At 39.9% G+C, this 24,901-nt stretch overlaps 2 protein-coding genes across 4 annotated transcripts; one reads left to right on the top strand and one right to left on the bottom strand.

Annotated features, from left to right (window-relative positions):
• Positions 1-309: 309 nt before the first annotated feature.
• Positions 310-18,855, bottom strand: MGST1 (microsomal glutathione S-transferase 1). Of its 3 annotated transcripts, none has more exons than XM_072399873.1 (4): positions 18,779-18,855; positions 2,399-2,529; positions 2,126-2,220; positions 310-671 (listed from the first exon to the last, which is right to left on the bottom strand). In XM_072399873.1, the coding sequence occupies exons 2-4, from the start codon at positions 2,522-2,524 to the stop codon at positions 425-427; spliced, it is 468 nt and encodes a 155-aa protein (XP_072255974.1). In that variant the 5' UTR covers positions 2,525-2,529; positions 18,779-18,855; the 3' UTR covers positions 310-424. The 3 variants fall into 3 exon arrangements, with proteins under 3 accessions (XP_072255974.1, XP_072255971.1, XP_072255972.1); XM_072399870.1 differs by lacking the exon at positions 18,779-18,855 and adding an exon at positions 5,513-5,609; XM_072399871.1 differs by lacking the exon at positions 18,779-18,855 and adding an exon at positions 5,500-5,587.
• SLC15A5 (solute carrier family 15 member 5) lies at positions 10,489-23,543 on the top strand. Its single transcript, XM_072398934.1, has 10 exons — positions 10,489-10,547; positions 12,327-12,568; positions 14,732-14,954; positions 15,510-15,679; positions 18,093-18,313; positions 18,633-18,819; positions 19,926-20,114; positions 20,228-20,359; positions 21,068-21,176; positions 22,695-23,543. The coding sequence occupies exons 1-10, from the start codon at positions 10,489-10,491 to the stop codon at positions 22,840-22,842; spliced, it is 1,680 nt and encodes a 559-aa protein (XP_072255035.1). The 3' UTR covers positions 22,843-23,543.
• Positions 23,544-24,901: the final 1,358 nt, after the last annotated feature.

Below are 24,901 nucleotides of genomic sequence, written 5' to 3'. Positions count from 1 at the left end.
CTCGAGATATAAACTCTTGGGTGGAGGCACCGAGATAAATGTCAAGAGTCAGAGAGGGGAACATTGAAGGGGAGAGAAATTATGAGGGTCCGGGAAAGGTATGGGGGTAAGGATGTAAGGACATATGGAGGGGACAGGAAGAAAGAGAGGGTAACAGAGAGAAAGGGGGGACCGAGAGGGAGAAAGGCAGAGAAAAAGGGGACTAGGAAAACATTGAGGGGCAGTGTGAAGGCTGCAGAAAGGACTGGGAGGGTCACAGGGGATGGGGGTGACAGAGTTGTGGTTGTGGGAAAAAAATGCCGGATAATATTTTGTCATATAATCATTGACATCAAATGTTTATTTTCTCACATACAGACGAAAACAACCCCACAGAGGAGAAAACATTAAGAAATATTGTATGTCCGCCAATATTGCGTCATCTCTAGAAATAGGAGACGCTGCGCAGAGTGGCATACGCCATGGAAGCATTGACCAGGAAGCCAATAAAGAAGGACAGTGCTCGGCTTGGCTGTGGCAGTGGTGTCAGGTAGAAGATGGTGTGCAGAATGCGAGAAGTGGCAAAGATACGGAAATGTAAAAGCGCGATGGATAATTCTGGATTACTGAGCGTGTAGACCAGGCCAATTCCCACAAATGGTACGATGTTCTCAATGTCATTCAGGTGACACCTGTGGAAACAAAATAAAAAGCCGTCACCTTCCCAGAAGTGCCAAATTTATACCAAAAAAGCATCATTTTCTCCAGGTATTTGGGAATCTATACAACGTGATGGATAAATCGATAAGATGTTATAGCGAGGAGCTCTGTAGGATTTGTGATATTTTAGGACACGTACTACGTGTGATAAACTGGAAGCAGCTTTTCCATTCTCCGCTGTCACAATGAGAGAATGGCCGCCAACATGCTGTAATGTCTTTTCAAATAAATGTCGACGTTGCCCATATAACCTGCTTAGTGGCTGTAATATTTTTACACCTTTCTGCAAGTAAACTGGACACAAAGCTTTTAAAGCAACTCTCTATAAATGGCAGAAATGCTTTTTATTGCCGTGTATCAGTCGGTACCAGCAAACCTTGTGTGAAGGGACCGCCAACAACTAATGTACGGCAATCTTGAAGAAATCCGCTCTGACCACATGACTTTGAAATACTATGAAATTGTATGTATGAAATACTAATCAATGTGATTGAACATGTTGCTTCCAGAAACTGTATCCTTTTCACAAATAACTTCATGGAGCAACCAAATAAGCATGCATAAGAGGGTGAATTTTTTAGGTGACTTCAAACCTTTTTTAGGACTTTCTAAATTTTTTATATTCACAAAAGAAAACTGTTACCCATAGCACCATCGCTGGGGTTATCAGCTCCTAGTGAAGGAACTTACGGGCCCCCTTTTCTAGGGGTGTTGCTCACATTGTTACTGATTCAGGATATCACATATATGCATACTCAATTTCCTTTATGGTGGCATGGCTGCTTTTAAATTCCCTTCCCACTTGCTCCTTGTTGAATCACCAAAGTGTATTATAGAAGCAGCAAGGTAGTTATCACAGCATTTTGCCACTTGATGGTACGCTACCAGCATGTACTCTATGGAGATAAGGCAAAGTGCTGTGAGCAATACTGTAATCTGCCACCATCTCATCTATTAGGTCTGAAGAGGGGGCCATGACCTAATTTGGGTTGTGACCACTAATTTGAGAAATGCTGACCTAAAAAAATATTGCCATTCTGTGGAACGGTCACTGGGTAGTTCTCCATACTGCGGACTGGTAAACAGGTAGCCCTCCATTTTGTCACGAGCCAGTAAGCAAAGTTTTACTTTGTATAGTGGTCAGAGAAGGTGTTTTTATTCTGTGGACAAAGAGGAGCTCCCAATAATACACAAAGTCAGAGGGGGTGGGTAATTATGTGGACTCGTGGGGGGGGGCACTATTCTGTGGACCGGTCAGTGTGAAAGGCTAGCATACATTAATAATTTGATTTTAAGGGCTAGCAACATACACAGCATGCCTAAGGAATAGACAAGGCTTTTTAGCACAGCACATTGACATTATCACACATTATTGACCTAACACGATGGTGGCATTCAGTCCGCTATCACCAGATGGCTGTATTACCTCCGTACTCGCTCCACACGTTCATCTGTTCTCACATATTTTTTTGCATCTCCTCCCTTGACATGACCAATAGCATCTTCCAAATTTGCAAAGACCTAGACACACAAGAGATGAGTATAAAGCAAGAGTTACTCCCACCTTTATCTGATATAACTTTACCCATTATTATAATTGAACTACTTAGGTTAATTTATTTCATAGTGAAAAGAAGTCACACAGTCCAATGTTTTCAGACATATAAATATCAGAATGCCCAAAATAAAAGACACTTACATTGCGTGTAAGCCTGTAGTAGGAGGTGATGAGACTCATGAGCATCATTTTCAAGAGCACGACAGCCACATATGTAGCAAAGGCTCTAAAGACCTCATTGTCAGCGAGCTGCTTTATGGCGGACATGGTGCCTGCAAAACAGAAATAAGGTATCAGTCTATGTAAAGCAAATTCCCATTTCTAGTGTCCATGTTTATGGAGAAATAATAGTCCTAGAAGGCTTTTTCTGTTGGAGTAACAATAATTCTGGTTAATGACGTTACAGCTATTATGGCTTGGGATGTAAACCAAGAATTGTGTCCTAAAGTACCTGGTCTGTTATTGGGAGCTGGGTGGAGAGGACGTTTACACTTGTGTTACATTCACATTGTAATCAAACATCTAGGGATCTGCAAATAGCAGTTATTTCAGCTGTTCATTGGGCACCTACAATCCAGGCTTATGCTCTGCCCTCCAATGTAATGAATGTGGATAAGCTCTTAAGCTACGTACACACTTCCAATTATTATCGTCGGAAAACGAACGACGAACGTTCCTGCACGATATACACGAACGATCGTATAGCACCGATCCTGCACATAGAGGTAACGACACGATCGTTCATAGATATTGTACACACAATAGATACGATCGTTTAAGTGATAGAGGAACTATGTGCACGACAGGAAAGTGAACGGACGTTCGTTCATCACGCATGCTCTGAACATGGACGATCAACGAACGACCGTACACACGAACGATGTTCAACGATCGTCGTCCAATCTGATCCGCCGGTCCGGTCGTTCGTTTCCAGTGACTTTCGTCGTTCGTCGGCGTCGTTGGTTACTTTTTTACGAACGATTTTTTGCCCAATCGATCGTTCGTCGTTCGATTGGAACGATAAAAATTGGAAGTGTGTACGCACCTTTAGATGTGTTGGGATCCATTGGTATTGGAGATTACCGCTTATGTGAGTACTGGGCCATTCATATGAATGGTTTCTCACATGAGCATTGGATATCAGTGGTTAACCACAAATACAATTATGTAAAAGCCTAAATGATTATATTTTAGGTAGTACATAATGCATTCTAAACACATTTTTAAAAAGTCACAATTTAAAATAAATTGTAAAAGTAGTATGTTATCTAAGTATTTGGATGGTAATCCCAGCAGGCTCTCTAGCAAGAATTACCAATAAACTACCTAACTAAAATGTTTTTTTAACATATTTTTTGTTATATTGGCAGCTATTAGTGTTTCAATCCAGACTTAATGTGTAAAAAGTGAAAATGGACAGCAAATTCCAGCACTCCCTAAAAACTTTTTTTTTTATACAAAAACAATATACAAAAAACATTCTAAATTAGCCCTGCTAGATGACTTGTAGATATTACTGAAGCTAGAATATGTACCTAATAAATGTTCCTAATTCAAAAGAGGTCATAACCAATAGTAATGGGCACTGATAGGAGAAATTCCTATGAGTAAGATTTTTCAAAGGATTGTTCTTCCTGCATCTGTAATCATCACATCCAGAGGCCCCAGTTTTGAAGATTTTTGAATGATTTTAAAGATATGCAAATATAGAAAAATTGTTTTGGATCAGACAGAGATAGAGCACATTATGGACTGAGCAGTGCTTAGTCTTATAATTCTGATTGCGCCCATTTATATAGTATGGGGCAGTCATTTTTACAGCAATGTGCTTTGGGATGATGCATACTAACACTGCAGATGTTTTATGGTACAAGAAATGCAAAATGACAATCAAGCAAAGCATGCAATGATATTGTGCACAGCCCTGTATAAAAACCTATACGTCCCTCCTGTGTAGTTATATAAGGAAGATCTATAATATACAGGTAGCTCCTCCTGTATGAACAAAAAGCCCCATCCTTCTCTATCCATATTGCACAAGCAACTCTTCCATGTGGATCTGTATTGTACAAATGCCCCGTCCTTATATAAATATGTAATGTACAAATACCCCCTCCTTATATAAATCTGTAATGTACAAATACCCACTCCCTATATAAATCTGCAATGTACAAATACCCCCTCTCTATATAGATATGTAATGTACAAATACCCCCTCCTTATATAAATCTGTAATGTACAAATACCCACTCCCTATATAAATCTGCAATGTACAAATACCCCCTCTCTATATAGATATGTAATGTACAAATACCCCCTCCCGATATAGATCTGTATTGTACAAATACCCCCTTCTGGATGAATAACAAGGATTTTCAACCAGGGTTCCTCCAGAATTTTCTAGGGGGTTCCCCATACTGTTGGATGATCTGCATAGTACTGGGGCCAATACCATTTGGTAGCTGCATGGCCCTAATGATGTTTTAGGTGTCTATAAAGAAGATTTTCTAGCCACCACTGTAGGAGGGCCACTGGCCACCAATTTAGGAGACTTTTTCCTGCTGACCCTCAGTTAGTTGATTTCAACAGGGGTTCTCTGAGACTTGAAAATTATTTTAAAAAGGTGAAAAAGGTTCAGCAGGCAGATCTATAATGGACTGACATCCCTTCCAGTAGACTATTAAGGAACAGACTGTATAGATTCCTTTTATACAGACAGACCACCCTGTACAGATCTATTATATTTCACATGGAGTCCTTTATATCCAGGCAAAGATAAGTACATATTGTGTAATTCCAATCATTAATCCTGCACTGGAGGCACTGGGTGAAATGTGAGCTGAACAAATTCCACAGTCTGATCTGAGTCACATTATATCAGCACAATTCACATTGTATTCACATACAAGGGTTTTTTTTCCTTTTTAATCATTTAACGTGATATTAACCCCTACCTGACAAGTACATGAAATGCAGAACATTGTAATTGATTGGTACATCAGACATTTGTCGGTAAGAAGGTATTAACCTCAAACTATTCTGAATATGAGGACAGACAGGTATATATATGTAACATTTTAAAGGTGTGTTAGGCTTAGTTGTAGCAGTTTACACTGCAAATGACTGGGGACCTCTCTGTCCCATCACAGATCACAGGTGGTCTATTGGAAAGATCAGCTTCTACCTGCAATCCCATGATAGGAGACAAGAGATTCTCCCATTGCAGAAGGTGTAACACTAACCTGCAAATCTCACCTGATCTCCAGCAGTCTTTGCCTGTCACACCACCAAAGCTGGAAGAAAACTTTCTACTACATTCCAGAAAGGCACTCCTCCTAAACCTAACGCCTCCCCTGTATATCCAGCCTATCATCAGACTTTCCTGGACATCAAGCCCATCCTCTGCTTTACCCCTATATCAGCATACGCATACATCCCCTATAGCACTAGCATATCATGCTTATTATTATTATTATTATTAATTAACAGGATTTATATAGCACCAACATATTACGCAGCGCTGTACATTAAATAGTGGTTGCAAATGACAGACAAATACAGACAGTGACACGGGAGGAGAGGGCCCTGCTCCATGCACATTCATATTAATTGCTTTACTAAGGTTCTTGTTACAGGAACACACACTGCAGACTTCTAAATCTTTCGTTTCCCTATATCTAGCATGTCTTTTCCCTCTCTGATACTTTCAACCTATCCTATGCCTCCCTCCTACATTCAGCTCATCTTTTACCTACCCGCTACATCCAGTCTATCCTTTGCTTCCCACTACACCTAGGATATTCACAACCTGTCAACCACATCCAGCATTTTCTCTGCTTCCTCTCTATATCCAGCCAGTCCTCTCCTTCCCATCTCCATCCAACCTATTCACTGCCTTCCCATTATATCTAGCATATCCTCTGCCTCCTCTCAATATTCGGCCCATCTTTTGCCTCCTGTTTACATCCATTCTATACTTTGCCTCCCCTCTATATACAGTCTATCCTTTACTTCCCCTTCATATTTAGAATTTCCTCTCTATATTCACCCAATTCTTTACCTCTTATCCCCAGCCTATTTTCTGCCTCCTCTCTATATCTAGCTTATCCTCTGCCCTCCCACTATATCCAGTCCATCATCTGTCCAGTCCATCATCTGTCTCTTCTATCTCCATCCTATACTCTGTCTTCCCTGTACATCCAGTATATCCTTTGCACCCTAAATATTTATCCTATCCTCTACTTGTATGCCCAGCTCACCCTCTGCCTGCCCTCTACATCCAGCCTGCCATCTTTATTCAGCCTTCTACTTCCCATCTACATCTAGCCTATCTGTTAGGCTCTGGTCCAGTAACACTACTCGCTATACACCAGTCCTCCAATCTAACCATGCAGTCTTCACCTATAGCAAAACCCCGCTCAGCCTCGGGAGACTGGTTGCGTTTCCCAGCACACGATTGTCCCCAGAACTTAATACGCAGAAATAGTGCCTGGAGAAGAGCTGGCAGAGGACCAGGAGCCCACAGATAAGCAGTACCAAGATTCCAACAGAGAAAAGTCCAGAATACAAATGTGGGCAAACACAAGCAGAGTCTGAGTCACAGACAAAAGGTCAGTTCAGGCTGCATAAACTCGCAGGGTCAGAAACAGGCAAAGTCAGCCTATAAACAGTCAACAGTAAATCGGATGAAAACTCACTCCGGCAGAGATAGCCCAGCTATACGCTACAACAGGCACTGGTGACTGGGAGCAGAGAGGCTATAAAGACCCGGCAGCCAATGCCAGCGCAGGATAGAGTCCTGAACTGATCAGCCTCTAGAATCCCCTATAGCTGTGCTCAGCCTAACAATGGCTGCTGGGGATGCTGGTAAAATACATGGGGCTGCACGGCTAAAGGGAAGCAGGGGCTGCTGCTATTTCTTTGTTCTCTTTGCTGCTGCAAGTGACATTGCTGGGCAAAATAGGCTGTGTGGGATACGACGGTGGCGCACAGCACAAAATCGCTGGCCCGATAAGCGTTTCCTAACACTATCATCTGCCTTCCACATTTAACCCATCCTCACATTGCCAATACATCCAGACTACCCTCTGCCTCCCTATTACTATATTCCAAGCCATTTTGCTGCCTCCTCTCTACATCTGTTCTATTCCTTTGCTTCAGACTACACTAAACCTTCTCTCTACATCCTGCCTACATATTACTTTGTAACCGAGTATCTTCTGCCTTTCCTCCAAACCAAGCCTATCCTGGACTTCTGTTTTACACCAAACCTACCCTCACCCTTCCTTCTATTCCCAGCCAATATTCTGCCTCTGTGCCCCAGACCCATGCTCCCCCTTAATACATCTCTATACCCAGCTTATCTCCAAACCTTCCCTCTCCCCCCAATTTATTCCCTGCCATTGTTCTACACTAAACTTATATTTGTCTCCTCTCCAAAGCTGCCCTCTGCCTCCCTTCTCTATCAAGCTTATGCCCCATCTACCCTAACCTTTTCTCCCTTTTATTTCTTTCTATACCCAGCCTAACTGTTCCTCATCTACTCCCTGAATATACTACCTCCTATCTATCCTCCCCTGTACATTCAGCATTGCCTCTTCCTCTTGGTTGTCCAGGGCCCTGCAAAGCACACCTTGTCTCTGGCCCGTTCTTTGGCTCTGATTTATTAAGCTCTCCAAGGCTGGGGAGGATACACTTTTATCAGTGAAGCTGGGTGATCCAGCAAACCTGGAATGAATTTCCTAAAAGTCTTAAATATTTGTTAGCAAATGTTTCAACCCTGGGCAAGAACTATTTCAGGTTTGCTGGATCACCCAGCTTCACTGATGAAAGTGTATCCTCTCCAGCCTAGGAGAGCTTTAATAAATGAGGCTTTTTGTCTCCCCTATACAAAACAAAATATCCAATCTTCTGCCTCCCTTCCATATACAGCTTATTCTCTGCATTCCCTCTATACCCAGCCTATCCTCTGGTTCCATTTATATCCATCTAATGATCTGCCTTCCTCTTATTCCTAGCCTCCCCTGCACATCCAGCCTATACTTTACCTACACTCTGTATTCAACCTATTCTCTGCCTTTCATGTACTTCAAATACACTGACCCTGACTTTTTGTTTCATGAGCTTAAATTGCATCATTTAGGGTGATCTGTACCAAGATATAACACATTTTACTTCCATGGGAAATGTTTTTGTTTTTTAGCCGCTTTTACAATCTCTGTATATCATGGTGCAGTTTGCAACATTCAAGGCTTCAGCTGGTCGAGGTCAGCAGATAACTCAGAATTGTATGACTAAGCCATTTCTTTTCCAGAATAGGAACTGGAGATAAAAAGGTTTTTTTTTTTTTAATCACAAAAGTTATAACCACAGCTCAGCTGATATTTTCATCTCTTGTTTAATCACTCAACATAATTACCATGTAGGTAAACAAATATTGATAACACATTGGTATATACATATAATCTGTGTGTATATCGGCCTTGGTTCCCCCCTTTGCTGTTGCCACTTGTTACCCAATATTGTGCTTCCATTATTATTGGGGGTATCTTGGACTATATTTATTTCCAAAGGAATGACCTTCATTAACTGAAACATATCTGTTATGTTATAAGATAAATCTAGCTCCCAAATATGTTATAAACCCATACGCACATAATGGCGGTGGTTTACTAAAGGAATTAGCAAGGTGAATTAGCACCCTGCAGGGAAACTTAGTGAATCCTGTGATATTTCACTTTGCAAAGAGTACTCAATCACATGCAAGAAAATCTAAAATAAAATGTAATTTACTTGCATGTGATTAGATAGTTAAAGTCAGCAGAGCTTTATCACATTTGCCAGGATAAATAAAATATCCCTTGGTTAAAATGTACTTTGCAGGTGAACATCCCACATTTCTTCAAATCATCAGCAATGAGTGGGGGACCAGGCCTGATCTAGCATGATTTCAGTTCTTACCATAGAATTTCCTTGGACACTCTGGTTTCATCCCACATACCAAAAACATTATTATTATTATTATTATTATTATTAATAAACTGTATTTAAAAGTGTCAACATATTACGCAGCGCTGTACGTTAAATAGGGGTTGCAAATGACAAACTGATACCTACAATGACAAAGGAGGATGAGAGGACCATGCCCGGAGGAGCTTACAATCTAGGAAGTTGGGAAGTATCACACAATAGGAGGGGGATATGTAGTGGTGGGAAGTAGTGAGGGTTGTAAGAGACAGAAGAAGATGGGTAGGCAAGTTTGAAAAGATGGGTTTTGAGTTCTCTTTTAAATGAGCAGAAAGTAAGAGCAAGCTGAATAGGACGAGGAAGACCATTCCAGAGAGTCAGGGCAGCTCTAGAAAAGTCTTGGAGCCGTGCGTGTGATGAGGTTATGAGTGAGGAAGTCATTAGTATATAAAGTGCATTGTAGTTTAAGTAAATAATTACTGTTTATAGTTTACTCTTTTTTATTCTGTGTGAATTTATATACCACTTGTATGAATAGTACTCAATTTGAATAAATTGTCTTTGTATCAGTTGTTTGTTATAAACCAATGCATGTATTATTATCGTATCCATATGCATTTAAATATTGGTGTTTATGTATTATAAATAGAAAATTGTGTCTATGATTGTTTACTTGCAGTACGTTACTATATACTGTGTTGGTATATAACTAATTGCTGTCACTATTATAATTCACTATATAAAATAAATATTCTTAGTTTGTTTGTTATATGCTACATATGTCATGATTTGCTTTATATACATTAATTATATTTCAGGGTACATTAACCTAAATCTCATTATATGTATGACTATGATCATTATGTAACTCATTACTCATTACTATGATCATTATGTAATATATGATAATATATAGCTCTATTATTAATAGTGATTTATATATTATCACTGTGGGGGTATTAGCATTATCTGCATCTGTGTTATAAAAAGCTGTTTGGATATATTTTAATTGACTGTTAGAATATAATTTATTGTGTTTATTACAGGATACTGGTGATTTTGTTGCAATTATGTCAAACATTTGTGAATGCCTAAAACATTAATGTCTTTACAGGACAGAGATGAAAACAAATAGATTCTCCATGTTATACGGTGGCCTCCACGTCTCTTCGTCTCATTACGCAGTGCAGCGTGTTGTTCTCACTGCAGTGCTAAACTGCCATATGTGAGCAGTGGGTCAACAAACAGGACTCTAATGGAGTGGAATGGCTGTGGACTCCCTGAGTGCCAAGCCGCCCTCTTTTAACAGCTCGGTGATGAAACTGTGACGTGCGAGCAATTAAACGCACTGGCCGCTGGCAGCAGCACAAAGGCCTCTCCGCTATCCGCCGTGTCCTGAGGGCTTTCACATCAAATCCTCATCTTGCAAGCTGAGCGGGAAGGTCTCATTGCAGGATGCGGTATGATGTTTATTACATGGGCCACAGGTGATTGTTCAGGTGGATCTGCCAGAGTTTGTAGAACTTGATAAAACAAGCGGGACTAATTAGAGCCGCAATCTGTAGAGTTGTACGTGGAGGGGAAAGGCCTGGAAACCTTCTCTGTGCTGAATGTGAAGCTTGGAGAGGAGTAAATAGCACAATGGTGTTAATTGCTCCATCTCATCCTCTGCCTGTCTCCTGACCATCGCCTGACCTTTTATGTACACATTGCAGCTTCTATCACACTTCTATCGCTGAAAGGATTATTGCTTGTTAGGCCAAGCTGACAAAAGGACAGACATATTCTGAAATAATACAACTTTAAATGATCTCAGAGGGGCCAATTTAGGAACGTTGGTAAAGCTTCTTCTTGTTGAAGGTTGCCCGTTCTTTCCATGTGCTGTAATTTGGATATTTTATAGCAGTGTTGTCAGTGCTTTGTTTTGCTGGATATAATAAAACCATAAAAGGTTATAGGTTTGTTCTGCATTCCTTTCATGTTTATTACAATAGGTTCTGTCCATAGTCCTGCAGTATGTAGAGGATAATGCTGATTCCTGACCCCTAGCAGGTAACTCCGACCTTTACCTTGATGCAAGGCTCAGGGACCCAGGAACAATTCTTTCTCACAATTGAAACTGTATAGCAACTTTTCGAAGACCCCTGGAGGTGCAAAATAATATTAATACATGAGAGGGGAGCCAATTAAACTGTTCTTGTAAATTTAGGATGAAACTTGGAATGCAGAAAGTAATAGCAACTGCAATTTTCCAAAAGGCTGCTGCACTGATGTATGAGACCTGGTCATTAGCTGGAACTTCTCATGCTACGCCACAAAACAGGCAACCAGGTTTTATCCTTGGGGACCTCTGAACTATCAGTCAAGAAATCTAACCTAACAAATCTTTCTGCAGCAAGTATTAACATTGTTTGGAATAGAAGGAGTGCCATTCATCCTGGTTGACTTCCATATCTCAGGGGAGTCCGGGTATGATGAGGTGACAGGTCCTTCCTTGCCCTGTAAAATCCTTTCCAACTTTCTTTTGTTTTCTCCTAATATACCATCTATGTCCGCCTTCTTTCCCCTTCAGTAAAGTAAAATGGTTCTCCCAACAGAGCTGAGTGTGCAAGTTCAGGAGGTCCGAGTGTTCTGCAGTGTTATAAAGGCAATCAGATGATTCCTGTGTTCACAAATAAAAGGCCATCCCGGCAAGAAAGAAATGCAGCAGAGGTAGCGTCAATCAACAGCAAGTTAATTTAATTACATTTGGGAAAAACATACATCAATAATCAGATAATAGAAAATAAAACAGGGGCGGACTTGATAGAGAACTTAAAGAATAACAAGTGCTTCTTATTTTTACATATAGCTAGGAATACCTGGAAAATGTTATTGCTTTACTGGCAAGGTTCTGAGTTGCTATTGAAATGAATTAGGCATGTTTACCCAAGTCATTAGATTCGGCAATGTAAGTATCCAACATGAATGTGTAACATATGTGCCAAATATTATTATCAATGTGTGGAATTCCAGGACCAGAAACATTGCAAGGCAAAGAGAGAGTGCACAACACTCATCAAGAACACTGCTGGAAGGAGCTGCACTGAAACATTTCCTACAGAACAAAGTATTACCATACTGGACCAGGAGGAATAAAACATCTTGCAAAGATTAGAGTTTCTGTGTGCAACATGATCTTGTTTTGTACATTGAAGCTTGGATACCAGTATCACCAGGCGGCTATCGCCAACCTTTGCTTTGTTGGTGCTTCCATGTTAATGCCTGTCCTTGTTGGCTGGGCAGCAGAACTGATCAATGGGAGGACAAAAATCATTTATATCTGCACCTTTTTGCACTTTGCAGGTAAGTAACTCTGATATTTTCTACATAAATTAGTTTTTTGTACATCAATCGACCGTGAGAAATTTAATACGGTTTAATATGGGACTAAGCATAGCACTTAGAATGTAAAGTATACCTAACATTTCCTGGTGCAAAATCTTATCCAGTTCCTAGATATATTTTAAGAAGAGGTTCAAGTGAGAAAGTGGGAAATACACCCAAAGGAAAGTCATGTAAATGTATAGAAATGCCTCCACCATTGTCAGATGACTTGCCTGCAACATTGGTTCCTTAGCTTGGTCTTCATTTTCTCCCACACTTTCTTATCTGCACTCCTATCTGCATTTTTTCTGGTATTGCACTTACAAATAAATGGAAAGATAAGAAAGTAAATATGTACTAAAGGCCTTTTTGCTTTCCTACTGCTACCCTTGCATAACACAGTACAACATTTTACTACAACATTTAAACAGTTCACAATTTTCATGACCAGGGTACAGCATAAGAAGTCCTCTCTGCCGTAACCAATTAATTTAAACACCCCCCCAACATCCGCTTAACCAACCAAAAAAGAACCATTACACATTTTTTGGAAGAAAAAATTGGCCACAGCAGCCCCCTTTATTAACACCATGCTGTTAAACACAACAGTCTTTTGTAGTGATAACATTTTAAGTATAAACCGGAACAATTCTTCATGCAGGTCCATGAAAGTCACCAATCTTCCTTAGTAATCCGGCTGTCTCCGATCCCCCGCCAGGCCCCCAGGCGCTCAAACCTCGCCTCAGAGACAGTTAGTGGATCCCCATACTCCAACTTAGCCTCCACAACAACCAAGTGTCATGCAAGGCTAACCTTACTGTCCCAAACCAAACTTTTCCGTGTCCCCATCTCCTCTATATTTTTTCCATTACCCCCCTCTAACTTCCATGGACCCGAACAACAAAAACCTGCCCCGGCCTGCTGCTGCGACAATGGCCCCCTCCCGCCTTAAAATAGGGAGGGAGGGTGGGAATGCAGTCCACCAGTAAATTTTTTAAAGTGCTGTTCCCCACTCCAAAGACCTCTTCTTTTAACTCCTAACTCTCACCACCCCTTCACCATCCCCTCCAATCCTGCTTCCAGCTTTTCCAGCATTTTCCTCCTCTTTTTTTTTTTTGAACTTTTAACCTCTTTTCTTATTACCATTGCTCTGAGGTCCCTTCCCCTCTTCAACCTTCCAACCTCCTCACTTGAACTTTTAACCCCCCTCACTGACTTGTGGCTCTTCTCTCCTCTACTTCTCCAGGCCCCCCCTTTCTGAACTTTTAACCCTCCACGTTCAGCCTTCTATACTCCCCCTGTCATGAGGCCCTTCGGCCATCCTGTTGCTTCAGGCCTGCTACCTTATTCTAGCAGAGTTCAGAGATGCAACACATGCTCCCCCAAATTTGTTCCAAATAGCAGATCTTGTTCTTTAATTACATAGGTAAATCTGTCAACCAAACTTTCATTAGGGGACAAGCATTTTGTAGCACACAGCTCCTCATGGGCAGGCCCCTGAATAGGACACACCTCCACATGGGATATACTTCTTCATAGGACACACTTCTTTAGAATACATGACAGGTCGTAAAAGATATAAGACTCACAGAACCTGGCTAAACCATTGTACCTGTGAGCCACAGTCTATTTTCAAGCTGCTTTCTTTTTGTTCTAGAGCTTTATCCAAACAAAACTAATCCTTTAGTAGACAGTGATTGGCTGAATTGGATTCTTAGGGGTCACAGTCTTCAGTGTTAAAATGATCCTAGTGTGTATGTCTGCTCAGATTTCTACACAGTGATTTGTGTCTCTGCCCCTCACACAGTAGGGAGATTTTCCTACAACAGTTTGTGTCTCTTCCCCTTCTACAATGGTAAAATTTCCCTTTTTATGGCTGTCTCCTTCACTCCCACAACTCCGCACTTTGACAGCAGGATTCCCCATTAGTTACTCATTTAGCTTTGTGATAAATGGAGCTGAAATGGAGTGGATATCGTCCAACTAGATGCCTCCAGGGACATGTGAAGTCAGTGTGAGATTTCAGTTTTCACAAACTATAGCAAATTAAATGTTTTAGGTTATTACCCAAGTTATAAAACGTATTATTTTTGAGGCATGCACAGTCAGATCAATACATGTATTTATGTCTTCTATCCCCAGGAACTGTCATGTTGCCTGTAGTTGCATTTCCTTTTGAAGATTTCTACATAGACAAGCACCATATTGCCCACACACTGGACAAGAAACACCAGACACTGCTCTTCTATATAGGATTAATAATGGCGGCCATTGGAATTGGAGGAATTCGCTCCATCGTTTGCCCTTTCAGTGCCTACGGTTTGCAAAACTACAGACAGAAAGAACTGATGTCATTCTTCAACTGGTTAGTGACAAATTTGTTCTATAACAACAAACTCTCGTCTCTGAGGTTATACGCTGGTCATTCCTTTATATGGTGTAATATACAAACTTGGCCATACCTTTGCATGGTGTGATATAAATTATGTAGGTCATTCATTTGTATGATGTGATATAAAAACTTGATCATAACTTTGTATAGTTTAATATGCAATGTGCAAATCATAACTTTGCATTGTGTTATATGCAATGGGGCTGATTTAATAAAGCTCAGAGACATTTTACTAACAGCCTCCATTTTCGTAGTCTCAGGTCCATTGTCTTTTTACAGCAAGATTTAATGTATGAATGTCAAAAGTCAATAGAGAACCAAAGCTGCATTTTCTCATATGTGCTCACTTTTTTAATGCAAGTATTTGGAGCTCAACAGAACACCAGTACTGGTACTGCTAACTACAACCACAATACAAGTATGATAACAGTAATTTGGTGACAATATTGATACAATAGTGATAATAATAATTAAAGGTGATTTTTACTGTTATAATAATAGTGAACAGAGTGTCCATGTTTCCTGCAGGTTTTACTGGCTGGTCAATGTAAATTGTCTGGTGGTGTTTCTGGGAATCTCATATATCCAGCAGTCGGTGGCAAAGAATCTGGGATTCCTCATCCCCTTCGTGTCAGTAATCATGGCACTCATCACCATCCACATGGCGCATAATGAGCTCATCTACCAACCGGCAAAAGGTCAATCCGTCTTCTATGAACCTCTATCCTCATTATCTCCTTATTGTTAGAGGTCACTTACACCATGCTATGTGACTCTGATCTACACACAGAGAATCCATGATGTATGACTTGGGTATGGTTGGAAGTATGGGCACTATCGCTAGTATTAGTGGCATATGAAGCATATGCAGTATATAGAGTAGAATTAGTATTATTGGTGTGGATGGTAGAATTAGAAGTATAAGTAGCATTTTCAGTTAGTGCATTCAGGTAGTGTTAAATGTATTAGTGGTACAAGTTAAAGAGTTAGTTAAAGTGTTAATAGTATTGGTATAACTGGTAGAATAGCACTTTTGATAATATTGGAAGAATAAATAGTATTGCTAGAATGATAAAGAAGCAATTGGTAATTCTATGACTTTGGTAGTATTTTTAGTATTGTTGAGGCTCTATTTATAAAACAGGGAATCTAACATTTCCTCAAACCTCGTGGGAATCTTCCAGGTTCATGTGTTTCCATGGCAGTAATTGATTCCCTGTTTTATAAATAGAGCCCTTTGTGTTGCTAGGAATAAGCAGAATTGCTGATATTAGTAGTGTTATGGGTATTGTTACTTTTAGTAGTACTGTAAAGTTAATGGCTGTTGTGTTGGCAGTGTAAGTAGCATTATTAGTGTCAACAGCATTTTTAAGAATAATAGTATTGTTAGAATAATTATTAGTAGTGTTGGTCGAACAGCTGAGTGTTCGATTCAGCAGCTATTCGGCAGCTAAGTTTGTGGGGGGGGGAGTTGGGTTTTTTTTGGGGCTGTGTAGAATCTCTATCCAATAACTCATAATAAAGTTATGCTAGGGCTGCAAAAGCAATCAGGGGGGCGAAACTGTCAGTTCCGATCCCCTGATTGTTCTTGCAGCCCTAGCATACCTGTAGTAGGATTTCTTGGATAGAGATTCTCCATCCAAGAACACATACGGAACAGCAGTTCATCTGCAGTCACAGCTAATTGGAAGCACTCGCGAGCCTCCTACAATCATCTGTGACCGCAAATTTCCAACGGTCACCGGGCTGCACTTATGAATAATAAGTACAGCCCGGTAACTGTGGGAACTGAGCTCAGATGAACTCTGAATGGAGAAACTCCATTGAGAGTTCATCTGGAGTTCGTTTTTTATTTTTTTTAAAACATATTATTAAACACTAATTCCGAAAGTTGAATTTTGTGTTTTTCGGGTCTGTCTAAATTCGAACCGCCATTTTCGGGTCAACCCGAATTAAAACACCAACACTAATTATTAGTATTGGTCAATAGTATTATTAGTAGTAGTTGTAGAAGTGAGTAATGGTAATAATTAGTATTAGTTGTGGTTGTCTTGTTAGAAGTAATATTAGTAGTAACTCATAATAGGGGGTATTACTTTTATAAGTAATGATAGCAGTTGTGGTAGTATGTCCTAAAAGTTTTAGTAATAGTTAAGATAGTAAGCGGTAAGTACTATTTCTATTATTCATTTTTTAATTATATAATTTATAGTAATTGTTTCTTATGAGTAATTTTGTTAGTAGTTATTCTTACTAGTGAGGTTTAGTAATATTGGTTGTAAACATTGTAATATCAGTGGTAAATAGTATGTTAACAGTAGGTTAGTAATACTGCTGAGTTTTTTCTTTAGTATTATTAATTGTGTTTGTATGTTGCAATAATAAACATTAGTGGTACTTGAGTAATTATACAGTATTCTTAGAAGTAGAAGTGCTTTACTTAAAATATTTTCAACCTTTCTAAAAAGTATTGAAGAACTTGAATTACACAATGTGCACAAACTCATGATTGGCTGGGAGTGGTCACATGCAGCTTAGTGTAGAGGGTCTGTCCATTGGGAAATTGGTTGAGCCCATGTTAAACAGGAAGTGTATGCCTAGATCTAGTGGTCAGACTTTGTTCCATATCTGTTCTTTGGCGTAATTAGGGGGAGTAATTATTGTGATAAGACAGAACCTTCACCATGCTCAGAGTTCAGGGTCAATCTGATGAACCCTTAAAATATTTTAAGATCTTGGGAACCTATACTAAAACCAGTAATTTGGGGGTTACTGGGAAAATCCTAAATCCTAAATTGGTAACCAGTGGAAACAATGCCCCCTAAAGACTAGAATATCACATTTATAGACTTTGCAATGTCTTAATATATATTAACATATTATATATATATACATACTTAATGTCAGGCTCTATCAAGTGGTGTTGGCCCCAGAACTATGGAGACATCTTCAATTTTGAGGTCAATCAGCCACAATCGAGGAAGGTCTAAAAACCTCCGGACGGTTCCATGGAATGCTGATTGGGAATGGCTTATCTATGGTGTCTCTTTGGGATCTATCCCAGTTTGTGTCCTGTATGAAGTGACCACAATATGTTCTGCCCCCTCACAGGTGGCTCTTTGATGACCACAGTTGGTGTCTTCCTGAACGCAATAAGAATGTGCTGTGTTCATTACCGACATGTTGGTGGGCATGTCCCCTCCTGGTTGGATCGTGCTAAGGAACATTATGGTGGTCGCTACAGTGAATACCATGTGGAGAACACTAAGGTGCTTATGAAGCTTCTGCCCCTCTTCACCCTGCAGATTGTTTACCGAATTTGTCTTACACAGGTGAGCTTGTTTCAGGAACACTTTCAAATTTGTAGTATATTTCAATAAAATTTGAATATATCTGTGAAAATAAATGTGCAAAGCCATGTTCATAGATTTTGACCAGATATTAAAAAAAATTGACTGTGTGTGTACACTATACTAAAAACAATAAATTATGTTTTTCCTTGCACAAATTGTCCCCAAATGTCTTCATCTTTTTTTAATAGAAACTAGCCCTAAAGATTTATATAATATAATATATTTGGCATTTTGCAAAAAAAACTGCAAGAATATTTTTCAGCTTCCACAAGGTAACAATGGTGTCTCCCTCCCTCAGGTCCCTGCTGGATTTTTCATTCAATCAATGAACTCAAACTTAAGTGTGAACGGAATTCTCCTGCCGATCGCAGCAATGAAAATTATTAGCATTATTCCACTGATAATAATAACTCCCTGTCTAGAGAGCGTCAACGCATATCTGACCTTCAAGTGTGGCTGTGGACTGCGGCCCTCGACATCTATCGGTAAGGGATACGCACTCAGGCCTATTCCATCAGTAATCAGATATTTGGCTGGTTCTACGTGTAATGATTTACTAAAATGTACACAGATGGACAGAACAAATATGTCTGCTGATAAACAAGGCCATCCAAATCTGAAAATGTTTTATTAAGCTTGATAATACATGTGTTATAATGCTTGTAAAGCACTGCATCATATAGGAGCATGAGCATATAATGGAAAATAATCTATAAGTATAATATAAATGTAATAAAACACTGTTCAGTCCTAAAGGGGAAGCCTAGATTTATTGGTCATTGGTTTCTATGTCTCTCGAGGACAGTCTCTGCAGGGGAGTCTGGGACTTACTGTGTCTCTGCAGTACAATCTCTGACTCCCTATATTTTCTAGGGTTCAATCCTTGGGGTAGTCTCTGATTCTCTGTGGCTTTGCAGGGCAGTCTCTGATTCTCTGTGCCTTTGCAGGGCAGTCTCTGACTTTGTATTTTTTTAGGCAGATCTCTGACTCTCTGGTTCTCCGTAAGGCAGTCTCTGATACCCTAGGCCCTCTAGGGCAATCTCTGACTTTGTATCTCTGCAGGACAGTCTTTGATTCTCTGTATGGTAGTCTGTAGGGTAGTCTTAGACTCTCTGGGACAATTTAGAAAGGATAAGATCTGAGGTCGGAGTGTTAAGGGGACACTAATTTGGGCTCAGAATGTTAAGAAATGGTCTGAACTGGAGACTGATTTTTTCCTTCCACCAATGTTGGGTAATTTTTCCCTTTCACTGACCAATAATACTCCTGCTGACGTTTGATGCTGGCCACTTTTCTACCATTGGCCTATGATACTGGGTTTTTGTCCTATTGGCCTGTGATGCTGTTTTTTTTTTCCCACTGAAGATATATATTTGTTCCTACTTACCAATAATATTGCTGTACAATTTTCTGCCACTGACCAGTAAAGCCAGGTATTTTTCTCCCACTGACCACAAATTGCGGGCCATTTTGTTTTTCTCTTGCTGACCAATGCCACTAGTCATTTTTTACCCACGGACCAGTTTTTTTCCTGTTTTGAAAGCTATTTAACTTAGAAAGTGTCCTGATAAAAATGTTATCTTCTGTCTAGTTTGTGGCCAGATTGGAGCCGCCTTGTCGCTGCTGGTCGCTGGTGTCTATGAAATTAATCGAAAATGGTTCCCCTTGGTGGAGCAGACACTGTCAGGGAAAGTCTTACTGGTGTCCTCCATGTCCTGCCTCCATCTGGCTCCTCAGTATGTCCTCCTAGGTCTGGCAGACGCCCTGGTGGCCCCGGCCTGTAAGTAGTGGTGATCATCCATGATGGGACAAACCTAATAATTAAATAATATAGAAATCAAGATGGTGGGTGATGTGATGAGTGGAATAATAAAACTCTGCAATTCTTTATAGGTTCTGTAATAACCTTTGGACTGGCACCCAGCCGCATTCGTGGCATCTGCATGGCAGTCATGACTCTCTTCCAGGCACTTGGTTGCTTTACAGGGGCAATGCTGATTGCAGTCACATTTTTATTATCTGAAGGTGAGTAGCCAATTTACAGGTAACTCAGAGAAACCCTGAGAGGTGCAATGTACTCCCTGACACCCTTCTAGAGGCCACTCACTTACCACAACCCTGATTTGCTGTGACCTTCCAGAGGCTACTAACTCCCTTTTGTCATCCAGAGGCCAATAAATACCTGCTACCCTCTATAGGTCACTGACTACCTGCTGCCCTATAGGGGTAAACTTTCTGCTACCTTAAAAAGACCATTGACTCCTGTAATCCCCTAGAAGCCCCCAGCTCCCCCCTACCTTCTAAAAGCCACTGACATTTATTCCCTGCCACCCCCAGTAGACCAGACCAGTCTCTGACTGGATCTTCTCTGAGCTGACCCCTCTGGGCATTTCCAGTGGTTTCCAGTGGAAGTTATGGCAATGTCCTGCTGCATATTTTCCTGTTTGTAAATCTATTTTGAAATATGATTTTTATTTTGATTTAAAATTTAAAGTTTGAAGTTCTGGTTAAATTGAAATCACAGCATATAAAAAATATTTTTTGAATAATCACAAGATAATAAAAGTCCTAGTGAAAGTTTAACTGGGGTAAAATATTGATGTGGCTTTTACATCTGTGTATTTACTGTTACGAATTATAAGAGTGCTTATATATTATATTGAGTGCTACAACTTATTCAGGCATTGATGCCAATGGTTTGCTGTGCCCTAACATTGGTTTGTCTGCCCTCAGGTGATTGGTACCCGGGAAACTTGTCAGATGGCCACCTTGAGAAATTCTTCTTTATGCTGGGCTCTATGGCGCTCTTGAATTCTATGCTGCTCTGGCGCATTTCTCCCAGGTAATAAAAGCAGTTTTGTGCTTGATTAATCAAAGCTCTCCAAGATGGGAGATAATAGACTACCATGGGTGAACCTGGGTTCTCCAATAATAGTCTATCTTCTCCAGCCTTGGAGACTTTAATAAATCAGGCCAATGGTGTAAGGGTGATTTCACCTGCATTCCTCTACACTGCAAGTGACTTTTTCTTATTTATCCTGTAAGTCAATGACCTCCCCTTACACTGTGGACTTGTAGGCATTTCCAATTTAATACTTTAAGTATGCAATCAGTGATCGGTGTGTGCTGGTATTCACTTCCCTCGCTATTACTCCAGGGTCAGTCTATTAGGTCCCCATCCTATCAGCTCCTATTAGCTGAATATTGAAGAAGGTCACACTGACCAATTTTTAAAGGTTTAGGGTTTTGGAATCACAACAGCACTGACAGCACTGAACTCAAGTAGGGCAGACATACAGCTTGATAGTTCAGGTATGGCAGGGTAAGAGAAAGTAATAAGAAAGTGGCAAAAAATAAGCAGGCCTTGAGAAGTTACGCTACACTATTATAAAAGTTGGTCAAACAAATGGTCAACATATGTAATTAAAATTCTCTGATAGGGATCTGTATCTCTCTCTAAGTGTACGTCCAGCTATAATTTGTTTTTAAAGTTTTGTATAAAGCAAGGGATAAAAACCCTATCAGGTTATCTCTTGCTGTCTGTATCCCGCTAGGGAGATTTTCCTTCACTTCCTGTCCCAAAGACACAACAGGAATTGAAAGAAACTCCCTTCAAAGTGAAAAAAGAAACTTTTCATCCCAGAAAGTTGTTCCCAGGAACTGGTGTCCCCATGACGTGCAACAAATGTTGGCTTTGGTCACCAGGACAAATTCAAAGAATGAATCTTCCCAGGAAGTACACAGACAGCAATAACATGTGACAGAGGGTCTAATCATCCCTTGCTTTTTCCAAATTTAAACAAAATGCTTTATGAATACTTTATGCCTTCAGGTTAGAGACTGACAGGTCATCCAGATTTCCACATGTGTAGTGGTGAAAAATGTGAAATCACAATGACATCTCATTCAAACATTTATATTAGATTTATGGATGTTGTAAACATAAACTACTGAAGACAAAGCAAAAAATTCCACAGGAGGAGGCGACAGGTATTGCTGTAAGACTTTTAGCTTGTATCTCTGTACGAGTGTGAGAAGTACAAAGATCAGATCTTTCTACAAGAGCTGCAGATAAACGTAATAAACCTTGGCATTGTCTGATAACTCGGGTGAGTTCAAAGCCCCCATGTACAGTTTCAACTACAGAATATTCAGATGTTCCTCAAACATTAACTTTCATTCAATTATAATTTATTCCAAGTCATCAGATACACCATAGGACACTTTTTGTTCTATGGTGATCTGATGGTGTATCATGCAACCCACAAATCACACAGATCATATATACCTGGCTCTTTCCTTTCTTTATAAATGGCTCTCTCCTTACCATTTTTTCATGATGAGTTCTCTTGTCTTCCAGGTATGATCATCTGGAAGAAACAAATGATCCTGGGTTGTGTCCAAGCCCCTTGGAGGAGAAGTTAATACTTCATGAAAAGTCACTTCAATATTATGAAACTTTCCTGGATTGGCCATCTACATTCGCTCCTGTGGAGACAACATTGTAGTGACCTATGACAGGTAAAGGCTGTGGTAGTAATCCATGGGCAGTGGACTCAGGAAGGGTGGTGAACCTATGATTTGGGGACATTACTAACTTAGAAACAAGGACTTTCTAATGAACATCCACTCCCATCATCATTTCCACAAGGAAGGAATATGTACAGGAGATATTTCAGTCTAATTGTACCATTGCTGACCTGATTTCTGATATTAGGAGTAGATATTTAGGGTCATCGGAAAATAGTGATAAACCTATGGTTTGTTCGATCAGTCTGATTATTCTGCTGGCATGATGAGATAATTTTGTATTTGGCCATCAGCCACTTCCACCAAGGTCATCACCATCTCAATCACCAACATCACCACCCATTCTTTATTATCACTACCACTACTACTTAAACCACCATCACCTTCTGCACTACTACAGTTTTTACAACCAGCATCACCATTCCCACCATTCAACATCTATAGTATCATGACCCCCACCATCTCTGCCAGCATCATCACCATTGAAGCTAATATTTAAACTAGAATTTAAATGTACAGAATGATCACCAGAATGTATCCACATGTGATGGTAAATGATAAACACTAAATATGTATACAAATGTACTGTAAATTTTATTGTAATTACTTATGATAATGTAAAATAGAACTAATACAGATATTTAAACTCTTTTAAAACTATTAAAGTTTAAGTGCTAAACTTTCCTGTGCATCTCTTCATTCTATTAATAATCAAAGCCGCACCAAAGTGGAAATATCACTAGATTTAAAAAAACAAAAATGAAATAGTCCTAAACAGAGTATTAAGTGTGTGTAAATAGGTCATGAAAAAACCACACCACCTTTCCTAAAATAATACAAATAAAAGTGTCAATGTAAAAATAACTCTCAGAAACTAAAAAAAATGGGCCACAACAATGCAATCCAACTGCTCGAATTCTAAATCCTCCTCCCTCATTGCAATCTTTCTGTGTCGTCCATGACACCACCAATCTTCACTTGACTTGATGGGTGAATTCATATTTTGTTCATTCATATTTTTTTGTAAATAATAATGATGGCAAGTGGAAAAAAGATGTAATATCTGGCGAGGTTTTTGATTTTAAACCGCTGGATACGGAAACCATACTTTTTTACAGTTGGTATATTTTTGCATTGACTTTGATGGGGTTTTGTTAATAATTTATACTCTACTACTTTTATGTTTAGGGGTATTTCATTGTTTTTATGGTACAAATATATGCTCCTGTGGATAATGTACATCTGGGTTTAGACCTGATTACTGCTGTGTGGGTCTGGGTAGAGAAGGAACAGTGATCGATAGTTGGGTCTCATCTGGTGGTGTTTGGCTTGTCCATGGCTCGGGAGACCTTACGACAATTGGAGAGGGACTGAGAGGCCTGGAAGTGTTTCTTTCCCTGGATTTAAGGAAATGGGATAAATCAAGATCTAATTGTGGATCTGGCAGAAGAAGGTTCATGCTGTGGTTTTGGCTATTTGGATGCTTCCTTACCAACAGCTCTTTCTGAGCCTGAAGATTTGTAGAAACCTCTTTTAGATCCAGGCTATCTGTATTTTTATTTACCAGATTTGAACTCTCATTTTCCTGCACATGAAGAGTTTGTGGTTTGCTGGTCTGTGTGGCTGCATCTGCATAAAGAGGCTTCATATTGTTTTTTGACTGATATTTAGAAGTTTGTTTATAACTAGATGAAATCTCCTTTTTTTGCACACAATGAAAATGGCGAGCACCAGTAGACCCATGTCCTTCAGTCCTATAGTTTGTATCTTCTGGCTGTGCCGAGTTCCTAGATAAAACAGTGTACGATGCAAATTGATAATTGTACCAAGATTGGGATACGGCTGGTGGCAATACCTTTCCATAGCGTTGGACAAACTCTTCAGTATGTGCGTTGGAGCAGTTGAGTGGGTGACCGTTAAGGTTTACTTTTATTGGCCTGCGGTAGGAGTGGATAGCAGGGGCGTTATTTACTGGAATGCATTTTAGTCTCCAGCCAGAGGTTTGGGCCGAAGTCACATGACTGTTGTGGTCATATC

This window comes from Pyxicephalus adspersus, chromosome 2 (genome assembly GCF_032062135.1).
Source record: "Pyxicephalus adspersus chromosome 2, UCB_Pads_2.0, whole genome shotgun sequence".
NCBI lineage: Eukaryota > Metazoa > Chordata > Amphibia > Anura > Pyxicephalidae > Pyxicephalus > Pyxicephalus adspersus.
This window is presented reverse-complemented; position numbering and strand designations above follow the sequence as displayed.

Coding starts and splice junctions, on each gene's coding strand:
- SLC15A5 (XM_072398934.1), top strand. CDS start 10,489: ATGGCTGTGGACTCCCTGAGTGCCAAGCCGCCCTCTTTTAACAGCTCG. Junction 20,115..20,227: donor CGCCCTGGTGGCCCCGGCCT/GTAAGTAGTGGT, acceptor AATTCTTTATAG/GTTCTGTAATAACCTTTGGA. Junction 20,360..21,067: donor CACATTTTTATTATCTGAAG/GTGAGTAGCCAA, acceptor GTCTGCCCTCAG/GTGATTGGTACCCGGGAAAC.
- MGST1 (XM_072399873.1), bottom strand. CDS start 2,524: ATGTCCGCCATAAAGCAGCTCGCTGACAATGAGGTCTTTAGAGCCTTT. Junction 2,221..2,398: donor ACTACAGGCTTACACGCAAT/GTAAGTGTCTTT, acceptor TTGTGTGTCTAG/GTCTTTGCAAATTTGGAAGA. Junction 672..2,125: donor CGTGTGGAGCGAGTACGGAG/GTAATACAGCCA, acceptor TTGTTTCCACAG/GTGTCACCTGAATGACATTG.